This window comes from Psammomys obesus, unplaced genomic scaffold (genome assembly GCF_907164565.1).
Source record: "Psammomys obesus unplaced genomic scaffold, mPsaObe1.curated_primary_1811, whole genome shotgun sequence".
Lineage (NCBI taxonomy): Eukaryota > Metazoa > Chordata > Mammalia > Rodentia > Muridae > Psammomys > Psammomys obesus.
The window spans coordinates 8,621,785-8,641,938 of NW_026585698.1; the positions used below are offsets into that span (position 1 = coordinate 8,621,785).

The 20,154-nt window shown below is 47.1% G+C and overlaps 1 protein-coding gene across 4 annotated transcripts in view; it reads left to right on the forward strand.

Annotated features, from left to right (window-relative positions):
* Rhobtb1 (Rho related BTB domain containing 1) overlaps window positions 1–20,154 on the forward strand; it is a 108,992-nt gene that overhangs the window by 60,065 nt on the left and 28,773 nt on the right. For all 4 annotated transcript variants that reach the window (XM_055598920.1, XM_055598922.1, XM_055598921.1 and 1 more), the window contains 2 exons: window positions 9,373–9,574; window positions 10,176–10,279. In XM_055598920.1, coding sequence (XP_055454895.1) covers window positions 9,383–9,574; window positions 10,176–10,279 — 296 coding nt within the window. In that variant the 5' untranslated portion in view covers window positions 9,373–9,382. The remainder of the gene's footprint in view (window positions 1–9,372; window positions 9,575–10,175; window positions 10,280–20,154) is intronic.

The window sequence follows — 20,154 nt, forward strand, 5'->3', positions numbered from 1 at the left end:
TTGCTATCCATACATGAGGACCTGAGTTCACACCCCAGGACCACATGTGAAGCTGAGCATGGTCCCTTGTGCCTGTAACTCCAGTGATACCTTTACAGAAACAGGAGGAGTCTCTGGGCTTGCTGGGCAGCTTATCCCCAGTTTCAGTGAGACCCTGTCAAAAGGAAATAAGGGAGAGAGTCACAGAGCAATACAAACAAATTCTTCTCTGGCCTATGCCACACACGTATACATATACACACACAAAACACACCACACACATATAAAACAAACACACACACATATCCACACAAACATACACCCACTAATAACAGTAATGACAGTAACTGTATGACTGGTTTATGTAGGTACACTCAGTATAATTAGAGGTACATGGTTACACTCTTATAGTCCTTATATTTTTAAAACCTGAAATACTCTCCCTTATAACAGTAACACATTCTGAACACGGTGGCCCTCCACTTTAATCCCAGCCCTGGCGGAGGCAGAGGCAGAGGCAGGCAGGTATCTGGAAGTTCAAGGCCATCTTGGTCTACACAGGGAGTTCCAGGACAGCCAGGGCTACACAACAAGACCGTGTTTCAAAAACAACCGAAAGAAAACGTACTCTCCTGTCGTAGAGGAATGAAGTATGAAGCCCTACTGCCAGCTGTAACATGAATTAACTTGAAACATTTGCTGAGGAGAAGAGGAAAGACAGTCCAGACTGCAAGACTCCATTAAGGAGAAATGTCAGGAGCAGGCAAATTTACCAACAGGAAGATTAGTGGTGGCCAAGGCCGGGGGAGATGCCAGTTGAGACAAACTGACATGATACTAAGATTTTTGGGGGGATGAATGTCACTGCCTAGCTTTGAGGACATTTAAAAAAATAATAATAAATTATGCATTTTAAATCAATAAGATTTACAGCATGTGAATTTGGTCCCAGTTTTGTTTTGTTTTGTTTTGTTTTCAAGTTCATATAAATACATTGTAGAAAATGTGAAGAAGAAAAAAAAAAAGGTAGAAAAATGGCCAGAATGGGGCCTGGGAGACGGCCTGGCACATAAAGGTGCCGGCCACACAAATGTGAGGATAAACATTAGTGTACTCAGCACACGCATTAAAAGCCAGGCAGGCCTGATGGACCGCCTTTGACCCCAGCAGTTGACAGGGATCCCCAGGAGCAAGCTGGCCTAGCCAAACTGGTGAACTCCAAGTTCATCAGAAGACCCTGCCTCCATAAATAGAGAACAATGACAAAAGACAGCAGATGTCAACCTTTGACCTACAAACACACACACACACATGTGCACACGGAAAGAAATGATAGGGAGGGATAGATGCTTCATTCAGCAGTGTCTGCTACTGCCTGCTCATCGTTCCCTTCCAGACTATCCTCTGTGCTGTTGTTGCAGTGGGAGAAGTTGATGTTGTTTTTTAAGATAACGGGGACGTAATTTCTACACTACCACATTTTAAGTAGTGGCATGTGAATGGCGCCGCTCACAACACTGGAACTCAAGGAAGGTCCAGTCTTGGCATTGGGTCTTATAAAATGGATGGGGAAGGTCGGGAATCAAGCAGGAAGGAAGGAAAGATGTCCCAAGGAAGGACTGAGGGCCTGGTGGGCAGAGAGAGGTTCCGGTGGCTGCCAGTAAGAAGGGGGACCGTAGGGATGAGCACTCTGAGGAGAATATTTTCGTTTTTCCTGTGAGACTCGCACATTACCTAGAGCACTTCTCTCTAGAATCCCTTGCCTGTTGTGGTGGGCCATGACACTGATATGGGGTTCCATGCAAGGGAAAAAGGAGGCCCCCTCCTTGTGTGCTTGATAAAGCGCTCAGCTGTGCTTCCCATCACGGCCCTACTATGTGCCATTACCCTGCTATGTTCCCTTGAGTGTTTGCTTTCCTCTATAATGGCAGAAACACACCTATACCAGCCGCTGAGATCAGGCTCCCCAAGTGTTCTCTTGATGCCAGGCCTGAGTGATTCAAGGGTAATCTAAGTTGAAACAACCTCTTGAAGGGGCTGTCCCCAGTTTATAAAGGAAATAAAGGCTTGGCTTTAGAAAAATGCTCCTGCCAGCTATGGTGGTGAATGCCTTAAATTGCAGTGGTCAGCAGGTAGGTGCAGAGGCAGGTGGATTGCCGTGAGTTCCAGGCCAGACAGAACTACACAGTGAGGCATACCTTCAAAGAAAGGAGGAGGGCAGGGAGTGAGGAAGGCAGGAAGGAAGGAAGAAAAATGCCCAAGATAATTCAGCAAGCACCTTTGTTAACTCTCTCCTCACTTGTTATAGATTTAGATCAGTGTGTGTGTGTGTGTGTGTGTGTGTGTGTGTGTGTGTGTGTGTGTGATACAGTGTAGGTACACACGTGTATATACACGTGTGGAGCCCAAAAGTTGACATCAGTTGTCTTCCTCAATCACATTACTTTCTCAGCTTTGAGATCAGCCTAGGCTACACACAGACCCTCCCCCAGCTTGAAGCATGAAATTCCAGACTACATCTAACCACCCCAGGAAGGCTGTGTGCTTTGTTCTAGACGCTCTGGCCTACTTTCTCTTACAAGCAGGCCAATTAACACTCCCTTGGATGGCTCTGCTTACACGTGGCTCATCCTCACCCATCTACTGAAACTGTTCTCTGCTTCTGGGCCTTAGAGAAACTAACCACAGAGATCTATGCAGGCTGCTGGGTGTACAAGAGTGACTGGGTCAAGGGTCAAGATTGCTATCCTGGACTTCAGAGTCAAATGCATTCCAATATGCTGAGTTCCTGGAAGACTATGAAAGGCTACGAGAGAGAGAGCAAGAGAGAGACTTGAGTATAGGCCTGCAGAATAGGCCTCTATGAAGAGCCTCCATTTTCTTGCAGCCTGGAGTTGAAAGGCTCCGAGGCACAAGGCAGAAAGGCCAGGAGCTCTCCAGTAGGCAGAGTGAGGAGAAGACAATGGGATGGGTGAGAATGGGTCAGGTCACTCCTTTATCCCACAGTCGGGAGTTTGGAGTTACTCCAAGTGCTGTGAGAAGCTGAGATACTCCTGCCTCAGCTTCCTAAAAGGTAGAATTTACAGGGGCACGCTGCCAAGATTAAGCATTTTGATACATCTTTTAAGTTTTTTTTTTTTAATAACATTTAATGTGTGTGTGCTTTAATACACATATACATGGCCGTGGATGAAGTGTGAAAGTCAAAGGACAACTTTTAAGAGTCTGTTCTCTCCTTAAAACTAAGCTCGGGCCATCAGGCTCGGCGGCTCCACATCTCACTGTCCCGGCACCTCTTCAGTCTTTGAAAGCCTTTTCCTTTTCCTTCAGTGATGGCAGCTTAAGTGTAGCTGAGATAGAAGAGAAAGTTTATCTCCATTCCTGGCTCTTCTCCCATACTGGCCTTGAGTTTTAAAAAAGAGAAGAATCCATGGCCTTGCTGTTATCATGGGACTCAAGGAAGGGCCATGAGCAGATGTGGGAAAAAGCACCACTTCACTTCCAAGCAACGACCCTGGGTTCCCAGGCGCCCCGGGGCCTCTATGCAGCGTCTTGTTATTTAGTTTTCTTCTCATCCAAACACGCAATCGAACTTAAAAATGTTGTAGATGGAAATGACAGTTCTGCCGACTTGGATGGCTTTTCTCCCTGGAGATGGAGCCTGAGCAGCCTTGACTGGAAGGCCTAGTCCGGCCCTGACAGAGAACTCCACACGCTCTCCAGCGCAGCCCCTGCTGGCCTAGATTGGCAATTAGGAGCTCAGCCTGCCACCCTCTCCGGAATGGAAGCCAGGGTGTCTGCAGCCACGATTGCGCAATTTCCGGCCTTGCCCTTTTGTGCCTGTCAATAATAGAAAATTCTCGATTTTTCTTCAGAACAGGCTCCTCAAACACCTGGAGCTGTTCGGCTGGTATTTTCGCCGATCGCCAACCTAAACAATTTCTTCTGTTATGGATGCTTTGTCTCTCTCGGGAAGCCATCTGTACCTGGGGCCGGCAGCTCGCCCTGCTACTTCTAAGCGACGTGCTCCCAGAGCCTTGACCAGAGTAACAAATTCAAGAGAGACAGAGGAAGTGGGAGAGGCAGCACCCCCCAACGGTGGCTGCTCCAAATTAATTAAGGAACCCACAGGGAAACGTCTTTGACAAATGATAACCCCCCCCCACCCCACACCCCCCTGAAATCTGAATTTCTTAATGGTTGAGGAGTCTTTTGGCCTCATCTGACTTCCCTGTGTAACCACACGATGAGGTACCCGTGCTGGGAGCAAACACCCGCCCGGAGGTTTCCCCTCCACATGGAATTGTGGGTCCTAGACTCTAAAGCCAAGGAGCCGTGCTTTCTTGGGAGTCTATTTCATAGGGAGAGACCAGGCATTCTAAAAACCACTATCTCAAGGACCTAGAGTTGGCAGGAAGAGGAAGACGCCAGAGGAGCTAAGTTCACATTCCGACGTCGTTGTTTTGCCAGTAGCTGACCTTTAGAGTGTGTATGTGAGTGTGTGTGTGCGCGCGTGCACGTGTGTGTGTGTGTGTGTGTGTGTGTGTGTGTGTGTGTGTGTTTGCATAACAGTCAATTCGGAGAATTTGGACCAGAGGACACAGTTAAGGATGGCTTATTGAAGAAGTGTATTGCACATTAGCACACAGCGAAACTCTAGAGATGTATAATGTTACTGAGTAAATGAGTGGGCGTTTGGGAGGTATAAGCTCTAGCTAAGTAGAAATAAAACCTTAGAAACTTCTGCTCTAAGCATCTGTTAGTTAGGGAACGGAACAAACTGGCCCATGGAAAGAAGAGAAGTTGGGAAGTCTTCTAGAGGTAACATCTGAAAGCAGTTTTGAGGAATACAATTTTATGTAAAATTAATTTTTACAAAATTATAAATAAAATAAAACAGAATTTTACAGTCAAGCAAGAAGTGGTGGAAAGGTAGAAGAAGGGATGAGACCTGTAAGGGCGCCTCGTCGGGTCCCAAACAGTGCTTAGAACTCAAGGAAGCCACTGGGAGGCCAAATCACTCAGTGTCCGAACAAAGCTAGCCCAAGTTCAAGAGGAAGCAAAAGGGTGGCCGCTGCTGCTGGAAGCTGACTGCCTCTGCCTCGCTCTGTGAAGACAGTAGGGTCGCACTGAGTGGGGGGAGGGGGGCACGACTCTGGCATCTGAGATTGGATTCCTGGTGACAGCAATACCCAAAACTCAGCCAAAGGGATGAGCGGTGGGAATGGGAATGTGATGAGGACCATCGATTCTGAAGTGGGGAAGCTGCAGAGCTGGCGCGTGGAACCCACAGTCCTGTGGCTAGAAAGCAGAGACGGTAGCACACGAAGAGGAATGAATGGCCTGTGGTCCAGATCTTGACAGTCTCAGTAAGGGAAGTCTGGGATGGCCACACAAATGCCATGGCTCTGGAGACCATGAGGACCTCATGTAGGTCCATCTCCTGACCCAGAGTCTCTTCCTCAGTTTCTTCAGTCACCAGCCACCACATCAGCCTGCTTACCTGCCAGCTGTAAAATAAAATCACCACTTCTAATCCATGGAGGGCAGGTAGATGCTTCCAGGCATATTTTTGTTTTGTTTTGTATTGTTTTTATTTATTTTTTTATTAATTACAGTTTATTCACTTTGTATCCCAACTGTAGCCTCCTTCCTCATCCCCTCCTAAGCCTGTCCTCCCTCCCTCTTCTCCTCCCATGCCCCTCCCCCAGTCCACTGATAGGGGAGGTCCTCCTCCCCTTCCATCTGACCCTAGCCTATCAGGTGTCATCAGGAGTGGCTGCATTGTCTTCCTCTGTGGCCTGGTAAGGCTGCACCCCCCCTCAGGGGGAGGTGGTCAAAGATCTAGCCACTGAGTTCATGTCAGAGACAGTCCCTGTTCCCATTACTAGGTAATGCACTTGGAGACTGAGCTGCCATGGGCTACATCTGTGCGGGGGTTCTAGGTTATCTCCATGAATGATCCTTGGTTGGAGTATCAGTCTCAGAAAAGATCCCTGTGCCCCAAATTTTTTTTCTGTCCTGTGAAGCTCCTGTCCCCTCCAGGTCTTTCTATCTCCCCCTTCTTTCATAAGATTCCCCAGCACTCTGCCCAAAGTTTGGCTCTGTGTCTCAGCCTCTGCTTTGATACCATGCCCTTTAAGTTTGTTCAAGTAGGAAAAGCAGTAATGGGTCACCAGGGTTTACAGCTACCGTTTCCGCCTCTCTTGTCTCCTCAGATGTTTATCTGAAGTCATAAGAGTGCTCACACAAATGAGCAGGATTTATGCTGGTGAAATGTACTAAATCTGATAAATGGATACTATTTATCACTCCCCCTGTAAGTAAATAAAAATCAGAGAGCAGGCAGTGATCTCCCAGATGGCCTTAAGAACTCATCAACCATAAGCCTGTAGATTGGAGTAACCTGAAGCCGGTTACAAGAAGGGTAAAACTGCTTGTTTTTGCAATTACCTGTGGGTTTGAGTGCCTTTTCCGGGTTTGCATGGCTTTCGAGCAGCTGATTTGGTGGGACACGGCGGCAGCATGACTTTGCCTCTCTGGATGTAGTTTTGAGTCCTTACAATACTTTCTGGCTTGTCGTACACATAGAAAAAAAAATGTTTGCTCTGAGTGGACTACTCAGGGAGTTCAGTAGCGCAAACCTCACCCCTGCCACCAGACGGGCTGGGAGCACTGAATCCACGCTGCCAGTTACTCTTCCTCATCCATTATCGCCTCCTGTTCTTGTGAATCAGTAGGCTTTGATCCTAAATATATCGCTGGGATTAGAGCTCCAAAGAATGGGTGTTATTTTTACCTTTGACATCAGGGTTGTTTTTTTTGTTGTTGTTTTGTTTTTGTTTTTTTTTTTTTCTTCTAGAATTATATAAATATGTCAACCTAAAAATGATAAGGTTTTTTTTTTTTTTTCAGTAAGAGCCTGAATATGAAACATAATGGGTTTCTGACCACCTCATTTAAAAGCAACACAGCTATTTATTTCACCAGCATATTAACAGTCCACAAGACTTAGGGCTCCCCTTCAGAGTTAGCTATCGGAGCCAGTTTGCTAGCTGACGAGAACTTTCAGTTTCTTATCTCACTTGTCCCTAAGTTCAAGCATTCTTCCAAGTTGTCTGTCTCTCAAAACAAATCCCCCAGCGAAGACTGAGATTTTTCTACACTTAGGACATTCAAGACAATGAACCTTGGTTCAAAGTTAGGGGGCTCCATACCAAGCCAGTCTACTGGCTTGGGCCCGCCCCCTTGGCAACGTCACCAGGATGTGGCCAAGTAAGCACTATCGTCCTGATTCCTTTCGATTCCTTGGGTCAGGTCAGCTATTCCTCGTCTTGTGTGTGCATTCTTCAGCCTGCAGTGAGTTACCCTTGAGTTAGAGCTTACAAAAACCCATCCTTCGGGGAGATCTCTGTCAGTACTGAGTGTGTGAGTTGCCCTGTGATGCCAGCTCTCTACCTTTGATGTCCTTCGAACGAACCCATCTTCCCTCTCATGGAGTCACAGAGACGCCACCCAGAACTTAAACATCAGTCTACTCAACTCTGTGTGTGTGTGACTGTAGGAGACAGATTTTGCCAGAATGCCTTCCAACAGATTAAAAAAAAAAAAAAAAAAATGACCCCCTGGAAGTAAGACCCACCCAGTGCTGAGAGATGGCAGATGAGTAGCTTAGGATTCAAACTCACTCCATCTCAGGCATTTAGGTGACTGAGTCACATAATTCTTGATCGCGCATTTATCCCAGCCAGTGGGTACATTTAGCTATTTATCTTGGTCTCTAGACACAGGTGAGGGCACCTAAGTGGCAGCGAAGAATCACCTCCTCGTCCATGCTTCTGCCACATTGTTTTCTGTTAAACAGAGGAATACAAATACCATAGACTTGTAAGACAGAAATGTTAAAGACATCAGTTGAAGGAGCCGCCACACCTGGCTGATTATCAGGGCTGGACTTTTGTCTTTGTACTCGAGACATTCAAAATTATATATATATATATATATATATATATATATAAAGCATCAGCCAGGTGAGGAACTGCTGTCTGTTTTCAGCCTCTTCATGCTACATAAACTGCAGGTCAAAGCCTGACCCAAACCTCATGTCTGCCACCCTCAAATCCTCCCTGAAAAGCCGTTCTCCGGCCTCGGGTTTCACAGCTGCCTGTGGCAACATTGCTACAGATGACACACAGCACTTCAGAAGTGTTTCACTCTCAGGCACGACCCAGCTGTGGGAAGACAGTCTCTGCGTCGGTGGACATTCCACCTCTGTCTTTATCATCCAAAGGACGACTGTCCTCAAGCCAGTTCTGCACGAGGCTAGGTATAGGGCATAAGGCTCTTTCCCTTAAATGTTTCACCAAGGGTCAGTTATGACACATGGCAATCTAACAGCCTCCTGCCCACAGTAGATGACTGCTCTGCCATGGGGAGGGCCTGGTTCCAGAAAATATGGGTGTTAACAGTGGCTTCTCTTCTTTCCCTTGAGAGCCTGCTCTTTTGATTTGTGCATGTGTTTTGTTAAGATGTGGTATTGGTGCATAGCCCAGGCTAGCTTTGACCTTACACTCTGCCTGCCTTAGCCCTCCGAGAGCTGGGGTTTGGAGGGTAAGCCACTGGGTCTTCAGCTGTCTCTTAACCTCCCCCAGTATTTCAGGAAGGTGCTTTGTCTTCCTGTTGATGTCTGCCTACACCCTGCGCTCCAAATTCCCTGATGAAAGCGCTGAAGGGAAGGAAACGCTTTTCTGTAGCTAGCTTTGGTGAGCTCCCTTGAGATAACTTGCCGTGTCAGTGCGGTCACTATAAATAGGGAATGGGGGTGAGTTAATTTCATTAGCATGTCATAATTCAATCCAGAGCCCTCCTGTTCCCCCACGTCCTTGGGCAGTTTTTCAGCCTATGTTTTGGTTTTCATCTCAGTCACCATTATGAAATTGCTTATGACTTGTCTGGCATATGACCTGCCAGACATTGGGTAGCTGAAAGATTGTAGCAAGGTGAAGTTTAGTATTTCTTGGGCAGCCCAGTTCCATGCGTGCAAGCTCAACTTTACAGGTGACCAGGCTCATTAGCTGGTCAACACCGGTGGCTCGGGAGCCAGGACTGTGTGCCTGGACGGGTCCGCAGTAGGCAGGGTATGTTTAGAGAAAACCAAGGAGAAAATAACACGTTCACCAGAATAAACTGTTCGGGGTCAAAATAACAGTGTGGTGTTTTTGTTCTAGTGTGAGATATAAAAAGAAAGCTTGAGTTTCACTTTCAAACTTCTTGCCTGTGCTCAGGCACCTCCAAGGATGTGGCTGGACAAAGGCAGACCTCTGTGAATTGCCAGTGTAAGTTGCCGTGGAAAAGCTTGGCTTCTCTAATGTGGCATCCACCATCTTCTTCCAGAGCTTTATAAATGGACACTGACATGGACTACGAAAGACCCAACGTTGAAACCATCAAGTGCGTGGTTGTAGGTGACAATGCTGTGGGGAAGACGCGCCTGATCTGTGCCCGAGCATGCAACACTACACTGACCCAGTACCAGCTGCTGGCCACCCATGTGCCCACCGTGTGGGCCATTGACCAGTACCGTGTCTGCCAGGAGGTAAGTTGCCTCCGGTTTATGCTCATCTACAGAGAGAGTTCCAAGCCAGCCCGAGCTACCTGATACCCTGCCTCAATGACAACCCGAAAGCTGAACCAAACAGTAATTTGCCTGGCACAGTGACCCAGGCCGCTAATCCCTGAACTCAAGAAGCTAAGGCAGGAGGATGGAGAAATTTAAAGCCAGCATGAGCTAGAATAAAGAAAATGCTAAGAAGAAAGGGAGGAAGAAAAGAAGGAGAGAAAAAAAGGAAGGAAGAGAATTTTAAAATTATGCTTAACCCATCTCTGTTCCTGGCTGTTTATCAGTATGATTAAAAATAAATGAGGCAGGTAGCTATATCACACATCTAAAACAGATGTGACCTGTTTGGTAACAGAAAAAAGAGGAGAGGGGGGACAAACTTGAAGGTGTGGCTATAATAAACAAAGGAAGTCTGTGTCACATGATGGAGTAGGTGATTTAGGAGTTGCCTTGTGTCTTTTTGTCCTGCTACATGGTGAAAGGGCCTGAGGGCTGCCCCTTGGGAGTATGGGGTTATATCCCATCCTCCCTCCTTTCCAGGCCTCCTCTCTCACATTCTTCTTTTCTGCCCCTGCAGGTCCTGGAACGGTCCAGGGATGTGGTTGATGAAGTGAGCATTTCCCTCAGGCTTTGGGACACTTTTGGAGACCACCACAAAGACAGGCGTTTCGCATATGGCAGGTAAAACAAGACCAGGAGCATTTGCGGTTGCATCCGGTTTCCTTTCCCTGTCCAGAGTGGGTTAGAAAATCCACCACAGCCCAATCACGCAGCCTTGCAGTGTGCTGAGCTCTGGGTTGTGCCTAGGAAAGGAATAAATGGTGTCAAGGATGAAAAGGTCCTCCTTATCACTCGCAAAGTCCAGTTTTGACACTCCGAGCTAGCCAACCTGAGGAGTTCTCTAGACAAGTATCCATCTGGTCCTCTAGTTCAGAGTCCCTTTAACTTCTGCCTTCCTCCATGATGCTGGATTTCTTTTAGAATGTGCTACCTGAAGAATATGTCTTATTTTGATCTGAAGGTCCCTCATAAAAGAAAGAAAGCCATCTGAGAAGGTCTTCTTGAGGCATTATTCTAAATTGAATGGAAACGTTCACATCTGTTTTTTTTTTTTCCATTCAAAGAGAAAAGGAAAAGCCCAGTAAAGGGAGTTGGCTTGTGTCTTGTGTCCTTCTATGTGGTGGAAGGCCTGAGGGGTGCCCATTGGGAATACTTGAGTATATCCCATCCTCCAGAAGGACACTTACATGGATAGGATCAAAGTCAAAATGCCTTCCGATGGCCCCAGCAACGTCTTCTCGTCACCATCCCTTTGTATCTTCTCCCTGAGAACTCTTACAACTATCTGGACCATGGAGGGTGATCTCTTTCCCTCCTTTGCTGTAAAGTAACCTGCATCATGTGATGTTGACAGGAGCAGGCACTGTTTAGTAGCCCTTTCCTGACACCTCAGAGGACCAGACTATAGATGCCCTCCCAGGGCTAAAGATAAACCTTCTGGAAGGTTCCCCATTCTCAGCCCTGGACTGTCTCTAACAAGCCACACCCACAAGTGCGTCCCTCTCTTTCCGTCTGGTGGCAGGAGCCAAGTCAGTTCTGTGTGGAATGTATAAGGTAGACTGCCTTCTTCGGTTTGAATCAGAACAGGAAACAGCAGTGATAGCCTAAATATTCTTTAAATTTCTCTTGTTTCCTTTCTAAATTACACTGTGTTAATTAATTAATTGATTTTGGTGTGTGTGTGTGCACACAACAGTGTGTGGAGTTCGGGGGACAATTTGCTAGTCTTGGTTTTCCCTTCCTGCAACATGGGTCGCAGGCATTAAACTCTGGTCATGGGACTTGGCCACATTCCCCTTCAACTGAGGCATTTACACCACACCCCTTCCCCCGACTATCCCCTCCAGCCCACCTGTCATTTCTTTCTTGGGACAGTCACACTCCATAGTTCATGCTGGCCTTGAATGTTCCTGAATACTGGAACCGCAGGCCCGCTAGTTTGAGTGGTGTGCGAAAAATAAGGAGTAACTGTTGATCATTTGCCTTCCTCCTGGGAAGTTGACATAATGAACGGGAGGAGCAGGGAGTCTGCAATTCAGACCAGTTTGTTCAGGGAGACAAAGAAAGAAGGGTGTGGGAGCAAACATAAATTCTCCTTAAGGTTCTTCTTTGGCAATTCTACCTATGTAGCACACGAGGCATTCGGATTATCCACAACCCCTGCGCACACCTCTTACTGTCCTCAGCCTCCCCGCTTCTTACCACTCTCTTTCCCAGGTTCCTGTCTTGTTGGTTTGTTTTGTGACCCACTGGACTTAGCCAGGACCATCTAGCTTACCATGTGGGTCAGCATGTGAGGGGCGAAGCTCCCGGAGCACCACCCCCTCCACGTCCTCCTGCAGTGCAAACCCAGCTCCATGTGCGCAGGCAGCTGAGTCACCACATGCCTGTGGAGGTTCAAGGAGTGTTGGGTCTCTTTTCTCACACTATACGGGTCCTGGAGATTGAACTCGGGTCTTCAGGCTTAGAGGCAAGGAGAGTTTTTCACTAGATGAATCAAATCACCTCAGGTAGAGCCCAGAGCCTCTATTACATTCTTTCTGCCCCCCCCCCTCCTGAAATGACCCATGAACCTCAGAGTGGGTGGTGTAAAGGTCTTTTTTTTTTTTTTTTTTTTTTTGGCTGAGCCCTCTCATGAGTCTTCCTCAGCGCTTCGAGCAGTCTCTCGTCTCTGCATTCACCACCAAAATTCATGTTTTTTAATGGTCCCTCTTTAGCAAAACGTTTCAAACTAGTAGCCGGCAAGACTCGTTTTCCTGAGTGTCCTAGGGGTTTTGATGTTGTTGTTTGGGTTTGGGTTGGTTTGAGTTTGGGGTTCTTGGTTTTATTTTGTTTTTCTTCTCCCAGTAATGTTTTTGATGGCTAGCTTGAGGGTTGTTTTGTTTTGTTTTTCTCTTTTGCCTCACATTGTTCTACACATAAAATAATAATAATAATAATAATAAAGAAACCTGCTTGCGCTTACCAAACATGCAGGTTTATAACTACAATTTTAAAGAAACCTTGGTTGGGAATGTTTGAAGAGTCTTTGAAGGACAGAGGATAGGTGCAGTTGGTGTGCAGGACATTTAGACTCTCACTCCTGAGAAAGTGCCTTGCAAGAACAGGCACAGGACAAACTCAGTGAGGTATCCTGGGCAGACTAGCCAGGTTGCTTCTGCGGCCTGCAGACACACGTTTGTGTTTGAGACGACTACCCACAAGTGTGTGGTAGGAGAAGTTGAAGGCCGCATGACCTCACGACTGTACAGTGGGCCTTGTCCTGTCCCCTGCCCCTAGGCAGCACTAGGTTGCGTGTCCCCTCAGTTCCAACAAAGCAAGCTGCTCTTTCCTGGGACTCCATGGGCTCCGGGTCCATTCCTCTGCGCCCTTGTCCTAAGGTTCTGTCATCAGCACCCCATTCCCACTGAGATGGAAACAGGAAGTGTACGCTGGCTTCTGGGAACCTTAGTTCCTCCGAGGGGCCTCTCTGCTGCCTGTCTGGTTTTACCTTGTACTTCCTCTGTCCATTCCCATGCCCACAGCCTCCAGGCCCACTGCCACAGATCCCACTCACCACAGGAGAGACTAGAACCAAGGGAACTACCCCATCTCAGCCACCAGCATCATTCCGGAAAGGCTTGATATGTGATAGGATCCAGTGCCCAGAAAGCTACACTTTGTGGGAAATTTTGGAAAGAGGAGTTTCTTTTATTTTGTGGAGAGCGTCAGCCCGATCTTTTCATTGCTATGAGAGTCATTTAACTTCATAGTGACTTCCCTTTTTAGCTTTGTACCATTTGTGGAAGGAGAAGCACAATTGCAGTTTCAGATAATCACTGGTGTAGAAACCTGGTTTTGGTGTGTGTGTGTGTGTGTGTGTGTGTGTGTGTGTGTGTGTGTGTGTGCAAGCCTGAATGTATGTATGTGCACCACATCTGTGCAGCAGCACCCGGAGGTCAGAAGTGGATGTTGGATCCCGGGGAATCGGAGTTAGAGACTGTGAGAGCCAAGAACCAAACCCAGAATGGGAACTGCTTAAGCTCTGAGCCATGCCCCAGCCCCCAAACCTGTTTGCTGTGGGTATTGTTGTCATTGGTGTTTGTTGTTTTTGTTTTACTTATGTCTTTACTTTACTTGGTGGAAGCCACAGTTCAGTGGGATAAGCAACCAACACAAACTTCAAGGCACTCAGGATGTATGCCAAGGCATTTGCAACCTTGTTAAAATAATTAATTGGATTCCTGGATCTCTTTTGATGGCTAAGGACGCTGAGCATTTCCTTAAGTGTTTCTCTGCCATTCTATATTTCTCTACAGAGAATTCTCTGTTTAGCTCCGTACCCCATTTTTTAATTGGATTACTTGATTTACTGCTTTTTAACTTCTTTAGTTCTTTATATATTCTGGATATCAGGCCTCTGTCAGATATAGGGTTGGTGAAGATCCTTTCCCTGTCAGTAGGCTGTCGTTTTGTTATGATGACAGTGTCTTTTGCTTTACAGAAGCTTTTCAGCTTCATGAGGTCCCATTTATTGATTATTGCTCTTAGAGCCTGTGCTGTTGGTGTTCTGTTCAGGAAGTTGTCTCCCGTGCCAATGAGTTCTAGGGGTGACGGTGAGAGAGACACCTCAGACCTCAGTGCTGGCTTTCTCCCCATTCTCTCTCGGCACAAAGGAAGCTCACACACTAAACCTCCAGTCCTCCCCGCAAGGCAGGGTCTGGTTTCTAGAGCAATCCAGCAGGTCCAGTAGGAAATGAGTGGCAGGCAGTTGGCCAACTTGAACCGGAAAACTTTCTATCATGGTTTGACTGTATACAGAATGCCGTTGCTCTCTCCGTGGCTTTACTATTTAACCCTATTCCCACCCACCCCCGCTTCGCCAGCCAGAAAACTAGCTCCAGTGTATCACAGGTCTTCGTAGATTAGATCCCAGACAACATGGCAGGAGCCCTACCAACATCGCGTCTCCCATCCCCTCAGGAAACCTAGGAAGAAGGCCGTCTCTGCGCCACTGGCGAGAAACCGCCCTAATTCCCGGTCCTGAGTGGGGGTGGGGGGTGGGGGAGGAGATCAGTCTCAGTCTTGCTTACAGGATGCAGGGGTGGGGGCGGGGAGGAAGACCCCATGTTGGAGAGCAAAGTTTCTGTTTGTTCTCCAGTATTTGCGTGAAGGCTTAAGACTGGAACTGTTGTCCATAGTTTAGCTTCTGGATCCTTTGCCCTCAGGAAGACAAGTCACCCATCCCAGAACAAGAGCTGATAGGGGTCTTCCTCCCGCCTCCCAAGCACCATCCACTTTTGGATGAACTTTTAAAGCTCTTCTCTGGATCTTTTCAAATGTCAAGAACAAAACTGTACATAGTAATGGTGATTGTCATCAGCTGTTCTTTTCTTGGAACATGAGAGCCTCTTAAAGGGATACCGTCACTCATCTCTAAGAATGATACCGGGCACCTGAAAAGACTGGCAAGTGGGATGTCCTTTAGGGGAGGACACACTGAACCCCTCAATCCTTCTCCTCCGAGCCCAGCTCACATAAATAACTTAGATAACTCACATAAATAACAATCTACCCTGGGCCCAGGTCAGACACCCCAAAATGTGGTGGTGCCAAAAGCATTGGCAAGAACTACACCATGGTCTGCTCTCCTGCCCGGCGCCTTCCATACCCTCATCCTGCCTCGTTTTCGTGGCAACCCTGTGAAGTAAGCAGTTGAGGAAGCAACTACAGGAAGAGCCGAGGTCAAGCAGCTGAGACAGAGCTTCGCTTCACTTAGCTTCCTGGTCTGGCGAACTGCAAAGCCCACATCCTACCACACCGCCCCACTCGTAGCTAACAGGGAGGCTAAGAGGCAGACTTACTTGACACTTGCTCTTGGTCTCAGATGTCTCACACTCTCCGTGAGGACAGTGAAAACACAGCATGTTTTCATGCTCCCGTCTCCCCAGCTGTGATGTTCCAGGGCTTCTAGCAATTTCCTTAACCCTCAGCACATAACCCAGCTCTTTGCATGCATCCTTCAGCAGGCGATCATGAACCTTTTCACTTTAAAAACATGTGTGTGTGTTGCGCATAAACGTGTGTGCGTGCACATGTGTTTGCATACCAGGCATTTACATACGGAGACCTGAGGGTAGTGTTGGCAATTGTTCTTCAATTGTCTTCACATTGTTCTTTGAGGCAAGGTCTCTCACTCAAATCCAGAACTCACCAATATAGCGAACCTGGCTGGCCAGTTTACTCTAGGGATCCTGGGTCTCGGCTTTCTGAGTGCTGGGATTATGGTCAAGCCACCACACCCATGTGGCATTCACACCGGATCCAGGCATCCATCCTCCCGGCCTTGATGGCAAGTGCTTCAGCCACTGAGCCCTCAAGGGATGGGAATTCTGGGTAACTGGGGAGGAGAAGGATTGTTTTTGTTTTTTGTTTTTTTTTTCCTCCAGAACAGTTAACTGAACAATTCAAAACCACCGTCATTGTCCTCAGTGCCAGGATTTCTGTGCATGTTTACAGTTTAGCTGGGACTCATTTATGGCACACTACATCCCTCTACAGAATTCTCTCAGGCCCTGTTCGCTCCTGTGAGGAGTACAGTGCGTGTTTTAAATGATAACATTAATCAGAGCTGTGGTTTCTGTGTGTCTGTTTAGATAAGATGGTTTGGGTTTCGTGTTAAAAGTCCATGAAATCAGATACGGCGTGGACACGCTGAGTTTCCAGTGCCTCATGGAGGCCCTTTAAAATATTCAAGACTCTGGTGGCCCAGTGTCTGTGTCTTTGCCCTAGCTTATGGCCAGTAACAGCAGAAAAGTTAAAAAAAAAAAAAGAGTAAGTACATATGTTAAAGAGTTTCTTGAGTTCTCCTGTCCTGTCCAGGAACATTCTGGATGACTTCAGAGTGGCAAACAGCCTGTTGTACTGCAGATACGATAAGACCAAATGATAGATACATCAGGAGAAGGTTGGCTGAGGTCAGGATAAGACCAAATGAATGAGTATCTTGGGCTGAAAATGTAAATAATTTTAAAGACAGAGGCATCATTAGCTTCCTTTATGTTTTTTTTTTTTTTTTCCACTCCCGCCTCAGGCTCACTATGGCGCTGCTACTAATTTTGCCTTCATTTAAAATGCGGATGCCTTTTTCATTTTTTTCTTTAATATTACTTATCTGGGTCGCTGAATATTTTCGATCCTTCCCTGGGTTTTGAATCCAAGACGGGTGATTTGTGCTCTCCTCCAGCCCCCAGCCCTGACAGCAGATTTTACAAATAGACACCAGGTAGCAAAAGGGAGAAGGCTCTGCAGAACATCACTCCAAGCAAAGCTTTCCATGCATTGGCACCAAGGGCTCTAGGAAAGTTATTACAGCTTGTGGCCTGAAGCTTCTGTAACACAAGGAACTGAAGGTTGCTGTGGCCTGAGAGCAAGACCCAGTTCTGTGAAGGGAGATGCAGGCGCTCCCTGAGAAACTGCAGAAGAGCGTTAGCACTTGTGCTTGGCTGTAACTCAGCCTGGTGTTTGTTCTAGAGTTAGCTCTGGAGTGAGATACACCAGCCAGTGCTGGCCAGTGCTCAGATGGTCACGAAGCAGGCAGCCCTCGGCCACACGCAGGTGACCACTCCTCAGGCACTGCCATGTTCATTCTTTGCCAGACCTCGACAGGAGGGGAAAATGAGATCAAGAACTTCTGATGAACGGGTGGAAAAGGGCATACGCCGAGTGACCGCGCGTGTGGAGAATTCTAGAAAATACAGGCTGGTTGCCTACAGGAGATGGCTCCGTTCTAGCGCTCACTCCGGAGACAAACAGTCTTGACGTGAGCAACTCAAGGAAGGGAGAGTTCATTCCGGCTCACGGTTCAAGAAGGGATGCTGCAGCCCACTTCAGCGGGGAAGGGTGGGAGCACCAGATGGCTGCCCACATCGCACCTACGGTCAAGAAGCGGAGGGCAAACGGGAAGTGGAGCGTGGCTACAGGACCTCAAATCCCACCCACGTTGACCCACTTCCTTCCCCTCTGAGGTTCCCTCTCTTTGCAAAACAGCATCCCTCAGCTGGAGACCACGTGATCAATCACACATGCGCACACCCATGAGACTCAGTCCACGTTCAAACCCCAGCAGCGGGTTACAAAACCGTCCAAGGAAACTCGGGAGTGATGGAAATGTTATCTTTAAGTGTGATTATGGTTTCCGGGGAGGATAGAGGTGTCAGAACCGACCGAATTAAATATACCACTGATCAGTATTGAAAGTTTCAAAGATTGCAACTTTGACTCAATAAAGCTTAAGATGGGGAAGATGCAGACCTAGGTAGGGCCTAGCAGCTGATACGGAAAATGGAATTTCCAGACTCTCGAAGCTGACAATGGGATGCCATCCTCCTGTCATACAGAATTATGTGGATCCTCTTCCCCCAGAGTGGGAGAGCACCCAGCCCAGAGGCTTGCTACCAGAGCACAGGGACCGTGCCTACTCTGTGTCTGTGTTCATCTCTTCTCTAAGGGTTGTTTCCCTGGGTACCCTGTTACAGTAAGCTAGAAAACACTCGGTTCCACGAGAGGCTTGCAGTTCTTTTTCTGTCTTCCACGGCTGTCTGCTCACCACGTGAAGTAATAGCAGAATCCCCTGCTATTACTATGATCAAACCAGCTGCCTTGTCTGGGAACTGGGGTGCAGAGCCGAGAATTGGGGTGCACTGTTGCTCGTCTTTCTGTCCTGTGCCTCCTCCTCCTCCCTTTCCAGCTTCATCTTCCTCCAGACAAACCACACCAGCAGGACATGCCTTTCCTGCCTGTTTTCATGAATATTCTTAAGTAACGGATTATTTATATCAATACGGATGATTTTCCAGTTTAAGGTCACTTCTTCTCTGGGTATCACCTTCCTGATTTTTGTTAGAATAATTTTTGTAACAGGAGTCAAGTTCCAGATGTGCACAGATAGGGGTCACATGGCTACAAACGCTGGTAGCTTGGCCAGTAAAGCATAGCTAGACCCACGAGAAGCCCCAAGATTGTCATAGAGAGGATACTGAGATGGGCAAAGAGAATGATGATCGCTTATTTTTTCAATGTGGAGTAAGAGGAAATTAAAACAAACAAACAAACAAACAAAAAAAAAAAAAACACCAGTTTGGGTTGTTTCTGTATTGGGATTTTCTGCTGAGGAAATAGGTTCCAGGCCACAGTGCTTTTCCTTTCAAAGGCAGGAGACTGTTGAGTTATTCTGTCTTCCATCTTTCTAGAACTTTCTTTCAGAAACCTCAGACCATAAGGCACAGCTGTGAGCCAAAAGGAAATTCCATCTCACCCTTACTAACTGTAGCTTGCGAGGTATTTTTCAGGGCAGATTTTAAACCAGTTTTTATATTTGTGCAGATGGTCCTGTCTGCTACACGAAACGTTCTCACAAATTCTTCTTGGTATGTTTAATAACCTACCAGCAACTCTTAATATCAGTCAACCATGACACACAGTCTAAAGTGAGCCCGAACTATGCCACACTCTTCCCCTCAGGACTTCTGCCCCAGCCCAGGAAACTTCACAAAAGATGCATTTCTAGGCAGCAGGAAGAGGAACAAGAGAGAGAGAGAGAAAGAGAGAGATAGAGAGAGAGGGAAAATAGTCATGTCTCTTAAATCTATCCCACTAGGGCTTCAGATTCATTTAGTTGTATGTGTGTGTCTGTGTCTCTGTGTAAGTGTCTTTTTGTCTGTGGTGTGTGTGTGTATGTGTGTGTGTGTGTGTGTGTGTGTGTGTGTGTGTTTAAAAGCAAAAGGGTCTTTGTAATTGAGGCCATCCCTGAGCCTTAATCTAGCTATAATCTCCTAGAATTAATCCAAAAAGCAGCCTGCTCCCTTTCTTTACATTTCCTTGGCTTCTGGAGACAATCTCATTCCTGGAAGAAAATCATGCAGCCATTGTTCCTCTGGAGTTAGGAAAGCAGCCAACGGATTTTTAAAGCAAATTCAAGTAATTTTTAAGAAAGCATAGTAACTGGTTAACCTCTACTCATGTCCCCAAGACATCACCTGGCCGGCTTCCAGGAACAATAGTCTGAAGAATTGTAATGGCTCACATTCTGTTTTCATTCCTTGCAAAAACTCCAGCTGATCCCCTGCCCCACTTCATTTACCCTAGTTTCATTTCTTTCAGACTCAAAGTCTGCAGACATCTGTGTACCCTTAGCATTGCATTCTTGGCTACCCCACATGCCTTTTAATGAGATAAAAACCAATCAAGGGAACATGGAGAGGGGGAGTCCTAAAAAAAAAAAAATGGACTAGCTCCTGGTGTTGTGGGCAATTAGCTGCACACATTGGAACAGTTCCATGGGAAGCACACTGAGTAAAAAGCAGGACATCTTCTTGTGCCACTTGGTCCCATCCTGGACCTGGTCATTCAAGCCCTGTCGGTCTGACCTCCTTGTAGAAGGTCTCCTGCTACCTGCCCTGTGCTCTCCTCTCAAGGGAAAGCAAGGAGGCCACCACCGATCTTGAGTACAGCCCCTT